Source organism: Balaenoptera borealis (assembly GCF_965194805.1).
Source record: "Balaenoptera borealis genome assembly, chromosome: 3".
NCBI lineage: Eukaryota > Metazoa > Chordata > Mammalia > Artiodactyla > Balaenopteridae > Balaenoptera > Balaenoptera borealis.
This window is the reverse complement of record NC_138866.1, coordinates 113,147,352-113,156,809: the sequence shown is the minus strand read 5'-3', so window position 1 is coordinate 113,156,809 and position 9,458 is coordinate 113,147,352. Positions and strand designations below refer to the sequence as shown.

The window sequence follows — 9,458 nt, the reverse complement described above, 5'->3', positions numbered from 1 at the left end:
CTCATGGAGCTCAACTTTAGTAGAAGGAAACACACACTAAACAAGTAAAAATAGAGCATAGGAGATGATGCTAGATGCTATGGAGAGAAATAAAACAGGAAAAGGAGTAGGGAATGCAGAGAAGGGGGAGGTAGATTTTACGCAGGGTGGTCAGGAAAGGCCTCAGAATGAAAGTGACATTTGGGCAAAGGCCCATAGGAGGTGGGGAGTGAGCCAGGCGGCTAAGGGAGGGAGGTGTGCCCGGCAGAGGGACACGCTGCAAAGGCCCTGAGGTGGGAGCGTGCTCGGGGTACTTGAAGAAGAGCAATGAAGCCAGGGGGAGAGCGGTGATAGATAAAGTCAGCGAGGAAATGGGCAGGGGATCCTGAAAGGACTTGGGCTTTCACTCAAGGGAGATGAGGAGCACCCAGGGGTCTGAGCAGAAAAGCAACAGGGTCTGGCTGGCATATCATCAGGTTGACTCTGCCCACGTGAGCAGGCCGAAGAGAGGCCAGCAGGGAAGCAGGCCCTGGGTAGAGTGTGGGAAGGGCTGCTGTCTCCTTCTGCCTCTGTCAGGCAGGCTATGTAAGCAAACCAGGATAATTCCCAGAGAGAGGAAACCTTGGGGTGCAGGGCATCCAGAGTCAGGGTGAAGGAGAAAGTTTGTAGAAGACTGGAGAGAGCTCCAGAGAGTGGGGCTGCAGGGCTGTCATGGAGGTTCAGGAAGATGCTCCTTGCTGCATTAAGCCATGTGTGTGTGTGTGTGTGTGTGTGTGTGTGTGTGTGTGTGTGTGTATAGATCTCTCTGGAAGGACAAACGTCTTAGAGTGTCCCTATGGGCAGGCACAGAGAGATTTCAAACCCAGCCTTCTGGGCTTAGTAACCTCTAAGTATCTCTGTAATTTGCCCTCCTGCAGCTGGCTCGCATCCCCAGACACCTTCATGCAGTGGTCAAGTCTGGATGCCAGGGTATGAGAGGCTGAGAATCCCAAGTCCTGGTCCCAGGTCCTTGCTCTTCCACTTGACTGCCTGTGTGACTTTGGGTGACTCATTTCAGCTTTCTGCTGATTTCCTCACCTGCAAACCAGACATGGTAGCCATCCTTGCTGAGGGTGGCAGGCTATCGGAAGAAACAATGGAGCCTGACCTGTGAGGCCAGAGGGTAAGGTGGGCTGGATTGTGAAAACCTCCCCACACTGTGAGAGGGAGGGAGTATCTGTCAAAGTGCAGATACCCGCTAAGGCCTTCACCAGTCATTAACACCCTCATGAAGGGGGCCATTCCTCTACCAGCTAGATCCTAAGGCAAGAGAACCCAGGACAGTTAGTTTTCCTATCTCAGGAGGTGGAGGGAAAGGGCTGAGTCCAGGGGGACAGATGAACCCCAAGAAGAAGAGGCACAGAGAGAAGGGTAACAGGGAGGGGAGTGTAAAGGAGACTGGCAGAACCACCCCGTCCGTCCCTGCATGTCAGTCAAGCAGGGAAACAGCGACAGAAAACAGCACATGGCCCTGGGTTCAAAGCCGGGCTCTGCCACTTCCTACCTGAGCCTCTTCTAGTCACCCATGACCTTTGGGTGTCTGGGTTTTTTTTTCCTTTATCTTCAAGAAGGGAGTGGGGATGTTGCCGAGCTGCCTACCACTTAAAATTCTTACAAAGCTTAAATAAGTCCACTGTGGGAAAGCTCTCTGTGAACACTGTGTTCTTATTACACATAAAAGGCATCTCAGAAAGGGTTGGTCTAGACCTAAGGATGACCGAACGCTGGAGCCAGCAGGCCTGTCTGGGCTGGTCCACACAGCCAGCTCTAAAAGCCAACAAACAAAGCTCTGTGGGTTGAGAGAGTAGATGAGCTAATGGATCTCAAGACTGCAGGTGCGTTTAGCACTGATCAGGAGGAGTGAACAAGGAGGAGAGCGGTCTGTGCTGTTAAGAAAAATTATCTGTAACTTGAAAATAGGCAAAAGGAGGACTGCATGTCCTTTCAGTGTCATTCTGGGGCAGAGTTGAAGCACTAAGAGTTATTTAATTCTCTAGGAGACTGTGCCTTTGTTCTACAATTTACTATTGATTAGGGTCCTAACTTTGTAAAGTTACATGCTAACGTAGCTGCATGTACAAGTATGTATGTGCATGTATGTGAAGATGAAAAGGAATTTAGTCCAGTAGAGAACTACAAAAGTTATGGTTTTATTCCCTGTAAGACACCAACCGGCTTTACCTCTACCTTCGCAAACTTATTTCAGTATATCTTTTCCAACAAAATATACAGATCTCTTGTCTCCCAAATGTGCCTTTGAACCAGCCCTACCATTCTTTTGGTTCCCTTATTAATGAGTTAGATAAATCTTTGACATGTGAATAAAATTACATATTGATAGAGCAAAGAAGTGAGGGGCTCAGTGGCATGGACCAGTCACTTGACCTCTGAACCTCACAAATCTCATCAGTTGGGAGAAGGTACCCAACTCCCATGACTGAGGTAGGGCTGCAGTGGGAAGATGGATGTGAAAGTACTTTGCACATCATCCACAGGATGCAAAAGTCAGGATTTATTATTGTGACTCATCAGATTAGGTTAATCCAGGCCTAAAAGGTCCCAGGCTTCTGAGGGCAGCATTCTCCAGGGCTTGGAACAGGAACATAGGTCAGGGGAAAAGGCAATGAGGGGCAGCCCAGACACTAGGCTCCATGCCCAGGAGGTGCCAGGCTGATGCTGCATTCTCCATTTGTGATGAGGCCAGGATTTCCCACGGCCCTTGGGTCTTAGAGGATGGAGACCACTTAGGACCACTCGGAGAAGTCTGCCCAGAGGCTTGGAGAGGCTGGAGGACTGAGCTGGGCATCTGACCGGAAATCAGGGTCAGGGTACTCTAGAGGCGAGATAAGAGTCCTCATCTAACACCAGAGGTCAGCACCAGAGGTCAGCAGCAGGTCCCTAACTAGTGATCTCTACAGCCTGATGTCTTTCAGGACCTCATGTTTTTTGTTTCTAAAACTATTTTATTTATTTATTTATTTATTTATTTATTTGTTGGCTGTGTTGGGTCTCCGTTGCTGTGCATGGGCTTTTGAGGCGAGTGGGGGCTTCTCTTGTTGCGGAGCGCGGGCCCTAGAGTGTGCAGGCTTCAGTAGTTGCGGCACGTGGGCTCAGTAGTTGTGGCACACGGGCTTAGTTGCTCCACGGCATGTGGGATCTTCCTGGACCAGGGATTGAACCCATGTCCCCTGCGTTGGCAGGTGGATTTGTAACCACTGCACCACCAGGGAAGTCCCAGGACCTCATGTTTTTCTTTTTTTAAAAAAAATTTTATTGAAGTATAGTTGATTTACAATGTTAATTTCTGCTGTACAGCAAAGTGACTCATACGTATATATACATATATATATTCTTTTCCATTATGGTTTATCACAGGATATTGAATATAGTTCCCTGTGTATACAGTAGGACCTTGTTGTTTATCCATCCTATATATAATAGTTTGCATCTACTAATCCCAAACTCCCAATCCTTCCCTCCCTGACCCCTCCTCTCCCTTGGCAACCACAAGTCTGTTCTTTATGTCTGTGAGTCTGTTTCTGTTGTGTAGACATGTTCTTTTGTAGGACCGCATCATTTTATTCTGTAGGTGGGAAAGCGTCCCAGCTCAGCTGACAGTACAAAAGGATCTCTGCTCTTGCTATCTGCATATGTGCATGGCTGCACGCATGTGCACATGCACATACACACATAGAGAAGGACGTCAGCCAGGGGTCCAATGAGCAATGCACGCAGCCATGGTTCGGAAAAGCCAACCCTGCACAGAGGAGGTAGGCACAGAGCCAACAGAGAGAGAGGAAGAGGAACGGCATTCCAGGTCCAGGGAATGGCAAGAGTGGAGGCTAGGAGGAAAGAATTAACCTGTAGAAGGTAGAGGAAGGGATACAGGTGAGGAAGATGAGGCAGTTAGACCTGCCCAAAATTGGGCTCATACCTTGAGTAACCTGAAGTCATGGAAATTAGTAGTCTATTGCCCTGGAGGGTTGACAAAAAAGGCAGTGGATAAGGGACTTCCAACTGGGTTCTCCCCTGCGGGCCCACATCCCATTAGAGGGTATGGGGAACCCTTTTTCCCTCACAGGTCTCGCTCCAGGTTCAGCTCAGTTTCTGTCTCTACAAGCCAGTGCAGCCTCACTGCCTCCCCAAAGGCCTCCATCTACAGCTGCTCTGCCTTAAAGGCAGGGCTCGCAGACTCTTCCCATCTGCTCCAGCTTTCCCTGTCTCTCCTCTTCTGAACCTCCCCATTTAGCAGCTGATTATCCTGCCTGTCTTCTTCATACAGTTTGTTTACTACCCTTCTGCCTGGAGTAACGTATTTTTCCTCTCCTTATTTTCCCTTTGCCCTGATTTCTTCAGTACTTTATTATATTGCGGGGCTTGGGGTTTTTTGTTTGTTTTTGCCCGTTGCCTTCAGCCCGATGTGGATCAAGACAAATGTGTGTAAACCTTTTGTTGTCCTTCGCTAGACTCTAAGTTTTATGGACCCCCGTCTGTCAACTACAGTCACATTAGGTGCAGCACCCTGCTGAGCACACAGTAGGTGCCTAATACTTGCCTGACTAGCAGTTTGATTAACATCGCTTAACTCACTCCCAGCTGGTGCTCAATTACTGGCCCATTCACACACAAGCCTGGATTATTGAAATCCTACCCCCCATCCCTTCCACCGACATTGTGACCCACCAGCTCTCAAGAGAACCCAAGTAATTTGAGGGTTGAGATCCCAGAGTCGTTGCTTCCTGAGATTCTTGGGCATGTTCACACCACCAGAATGCAGAAGGCACAAGGCCCCCAACGTCTCAACTGGGGCAGGGAGAGAGAAGTTCCCAGCAACTCCTAAGGCCAGTCTCACAGAATCAGCCATGGCTCAGAGAAGACTCTGGGCATCCCCTCCTAAAGCCCAGCCCAGGAGTCACAGTGCTGGCGTCGTCGAGGCCACCTGCCCCCCGGCACCAGGAGGCAGCCTGAGGAGAACGGTCCGCAAGGAGCCGGGCCGTGGGAAGCCGGCCTTCTCCCTGAGCAGCCGCCAGGTGCCGCCCTCGATGGCATAGAGCAGCGTAAACACGCGGTTGACCGTATAGACGGTGTCGCCGCGCACCACGGCCGTGAAAAGCGCGCCCTTGCTGTTGACGAACTGGCCGGGAAGCGCCGTCCACTGGCCCGTGGCCAGGTTGAGGCAGTCGATGGCGCAGTGCAGGAAGTCATCCTTAGGTCCGTTGCGCACCACGTAGAGACTATCGCGGTGGGCCACCATGCAGTGGCCATAGCTCTGTGGGTGCCGCAGCTCGGCCACTGGCAGCCACGCGTCTGCCCGCACCGTGTACTCCACCACGGTCGTGGTGTCGGCTGGCCGCCACAGACACACGAAGAGGCGGCCGCGGGCTTGGGCACAGGGCACGCCAGCAGCTGGCTGAGGCAGGTTGGCCACAAAGCTCCAGCAGCCCGCGGCCGGGTCGTAGCGCTCCACGAAGCTCATGGTCATCCTCTGGTACTCGCCCCCGATGGCATAGAGGTGGCCGTCAAAGCCGGCCAGCGCCATGTCGTAGCGCGGCTGGCGGGGGCTGGGGAACTCCCGCCACGTGCCGCCGTCGGGGTCGTAGCAGAAGCCCAGTTCCACCACCTCCTTGTTGGGGCCCCGCACTCCCCCCACGATGTAGAGCTTGTTGCCCAGCGTACCCACGCCCGCCAGCAGCGTGCTAGCCTCCAGGGGCAGCGCGGCCAGCGTGTGCCACGCGTCCTCCTCTTCGTCCAGGTAGCACACGGTGCGCGACGCGTCCTCCAAGAAGCCGCGCGCCGGCGCGTGCGTGCTGACGGCCACGTAGCTGCTGGGTCGCAGCGCCGCCACGTAGGCGCGAGCCTCGGGCAGCGCCAGCTCGGCCGCTAGCTCGTGGGCGCCGTCGCGGATGAAGAGCGCGGCGCTGTGGAAGACGTCGTGCAGGCCGAAGGCGGCGGCGGCGTCGCATAGCAGCGCGCAGTTGTCCGACGTGAGGCTGTGCTCCAGAAAGCGCGCCAGCGCCGGCGTCTGCAGGAAGGCGGCGCACTCCACGGCTTGCAGCAGCTCGTCCGGGGCCGCCAGCGCCGGACGTTCGCCATGCAGCACCCGCAGCGTGGTGCGGAAGCCGTCCGGGCTTAGAGCGCCCAGCCGCACCTCGGCCGCGCGCGCCTCCCTCATGCCCGAGCGGAAGAGGCCGCGGAAGAAGCCGCAGTGCTCCACCAGCAGGGCCCGGTCGGCCTGGAAGAGCTGGCTGCCCACCCACACCTGCACCAGGGCCCCAGGGCCCTGCGGCATGGCGGGCCCGAGGCGCGGAGGCCGCCTCCGGGGGCCTGGATGCAGCGGTCACCGACTCCGGGGCTCCCCCGTACCGGCAAAAACGTACCCGGGGTATATAAATATCTTCCTGGCTAAAGATAGTACGGCTCATGTGATGTGGTGGCCAGCGGGCTGGATGGCCGAGGGCCCGGAGGGCATCTGGAGACCTGTCGGGTCACTCACGTACGTAAGAAAAATAGTAATAATGGTGACCGTATACCGGGCACCTACTGCATTCAGGGCATTGTGCGGGCAGTTTACAAAATATCCCATTTAACCTGCACTAAAGCAGCTGTAAGCCCTCGTGCAGGTACCCTAACTCTGACCCTCTGTTTCTTCGAAATGGGGCCAATAATAACATCTATTTCGCGGTATTTTGACAATATCTGTACAGTGTTTGGAATGAGGCTCAGAGAATTTACGACTTGTTCAAGGTCATTCAGCTGGGAAAGAGCAAGGACGGGATGAATACCTAGCTCACGCCCTCGGTTGGTGGGGCAGGGGTACTTGGGTGCCGGAGGGAGAGGCAGAGGGGGAGCACGTAGAGTGGGCCGGGCTGGGGTCCAAAGTAGGTTTTCTTTTGACTTGGGCCTCTGCCCCTGACTCTGGGCTAGACCTGTCTCTTTTTGAGAGCCTCGATTTCCTTCTCTGTAAAAATGAGTGGGTAACAGGTGAACGTTCAGTAAGTCCCTGAATGTGGAAGTATTCCCTGACTCGGGATGGGTGTGGGAAGCTGGTGTCTCTTCCCCTCTTGCTACTCCCCACTCGTCCATTGCTGTATAGCTCAGATCTTGGGAAAAGGAAAGTGGGGCTGCTGAGGGGACTATATATCTGTGGATGGGAAGGAGACAGGCTTCTTGAAATAATATTTAACACTTAAATTGCACTGTCAGGCATTTTGTGAGCACTTGAACGTCTATAATCCTCGCAACAATCAGGTGAGAAAACTATTATTTTCCCTCGTTTGATAGATATTATCCATTTATTGCTTACAGCATGCATGAGTCAGATATTATTAAATTCACAGATGAGGAGACTGAGTCACCAAGAGGTTCACTCACATGCCCGAGATGACATGGCCAGAGAGCAGCAAAGCTAGGACTGGAGTGCAGCCAGTCTGACCCCAGAGCCTGCGTCTCTAACCATTGTGCTCTGCTTCCTCCCTGTGCTACAAATGCTGGGCAGTCACTTTGTGCCAGGAGGTCACAGTTGGAAGGAATTTCAGTCTCCTATGGTTCAACCCCTTCACTTACAGTAGAGGATCAGACAGGGAATTGCCCAGGGTCTGGAAGCAGACAGCCCCAGGCCTCCTGCTGCCCACCTTGCCCAGGACTTTCCTGGGTGACCACCTAAGACTCCGGGTTCCAAAATGTCAGCCGGAAGGGAGCTTGGTGATTATCTTCTCCTGCTACCTTGTTCTACAGGTGGGTTAACTGAGGCCCAGCCCTGTGTAGGATGTATCTGCCTTTCAGGAGATGTTCCGCAGCAGGTCTTCTTCAGGAGGGATGGGGTGGCTCAGTGGCTGACAGTGATAAAGCTGTACTTGGGAAGGGAGCAGGGAACTTCCCTCCCCCCAAGACACACGCATGCACAGATCCTCAAGTATGAATCTGCAGACCCAACACGAGGGTGCCTTTCTTGCCGGGGACTCCCACCCAGTTCACCCTATTAAAGCAGGGCTGGGATGTGGGGACCACTTGTGTGAGCCTGGGAAGCCAGAAGCCTGGAGGCGGCAGCCAGAAATATGCAAGTCTCTGCCCCAGAGACCAGACAGGAAGAGGAGGAAGAGATAGAGGGGGTGGGCAGGAGTCCCCACGGATACTATCCCAGGCCCTCTGCCAGCTTTTCTCCTTCCCTGAGGCTAGACGTTGGCTGAAAGCGTGACAGCCCCTCCTTGGAGGAAAGTGGGCTCTGCAGTGCCCAGGCCTGACTCTGTCCTTGCTAGTGGCCTCAAGGATAGGGGGAGCGTCTGACCCTTCTCATTTCACAGATGAGGAAAGGGAGGCCTAGAGATGGAATGGGCTTTGCCTTGGTTATGAATGAAGATGTGGGATGGATTGAACCCTGTCCACTTGACCCCAGGCCCCAGCCCAGCTGCCTCTCCTCACCGGTGTTAGCCTTTTCTTCAGGAAGGGAAGCAGCTGCCTCCTGCCAGGCTCAAATGAAGGGGTGGGTGGGGAAGGGGCTGACCCCCAGGGGGCCACAGTTCCCTCCCCAGATGCCCTGTTCCTGGCACCTAGTAACTGGTAGACAAACAGAACCACCGCCTGCACCTCTCCTGAGAGCAGGAGTGGGAAGGAGCACGAACCCGCTATTGGCTGAAGTTCGCTCCCAGTCCCATTTTTTCACAAGTCCGTCCCTGATTTCAGTGGGTTGGAGGGCTAGTGCACACAGCCGGCTCCCACCCTCAGCAGCCAGGAAGTGGGGAGGGGGTCATCCAAGGTGGGGGGTCACAGCTCTGAGGCTGAGTCCAGGATCAGCCCTTTGGCCCTGTGCCCAAGGCCCCAGTGGGGTGGTTTCTGCAGCTGGTGAGAGTTTCCTCCACCCGGACAACAAATGTCCCTCTGGGACTTGGAGAGGACAAGGAAACTGTCATGGCTGTGGGCAGCCCACGGAGTTCCCAGGCTCTGCCCGACCCCACACCAACCTCCCTCTCTACTTAGCAAGGTTGAGGGTGGAGGCAAGGAAAGGGGCTCTGTGTCAGACCCTGAGCCTTTCTAGAGCACACGCCCCGCCTTGTACATCTCTCTATCTGCAGTGATTGGCACACTGAGGGATCTGGTGGACTCCTGGGCCCTAACCTAAGTAGGAATCCCCAGTCTGATGGAGGAGACACAACCCCTGACCCAGGAGAGCCTGCAATCTGATGGAGGACTGGGCCCAGCTCCACCACCCTGCACAATTCCCTTTCTGACCCTCCACTATAAATGAAGGTGTTGAACCATATGAGACTGAAGTTCCCTCCAACTGTGACCTCCTGGCCCTCCTGCCTGATGGGTGACCCCTGGCCTTTGCCACCCATGGTGGTATTTCTGCACACAGGGTAGTGATGAGCTTGCCTGGACCTGAAGAAGAGCACTGGACTGGGAGTCAGGATTCCTGCTGGGCTTTGATGCTGGTACTACCACTG

The 9,458-nt window shown here is 54.2% G+C and overlaps 1 protein-coding gene across 1 annotated transcript; it reads right to left on the bottom strand.

Moving 5' to 3' along the window:
- Positions 1-750: 750 nt before the first annotated feature.
- KBTBD13 (kelch repeat and BTB domain containing 13) lies at positions 751-8,531 on the bottom strand. Its single transcript, XM_082383385.1, has one exon. It carries the CDS (start codon positions 6,305-6,307, stop codon positions 4,931-4,933), a length of 1,377 nt encoding a protein of 458 aa, XP_082239511.1. The 5' UTR covers positions 6,308-8,531; the 3' UTR covers positions 751-4,930.
- Positions 8,532-9,458: the final 927 nt, after the last annotated feature.

Bases quoted from the DNA above. Each gene is read 5' to 3' on its own strand.
- KBTBD13 (XM_082383385.1), bottom strand. From the start codon at position 6,307: ATGCCGCAGGGCCCTGGGGCCCTGGTGCAGGTGTGGGTGGGCAGCCAG.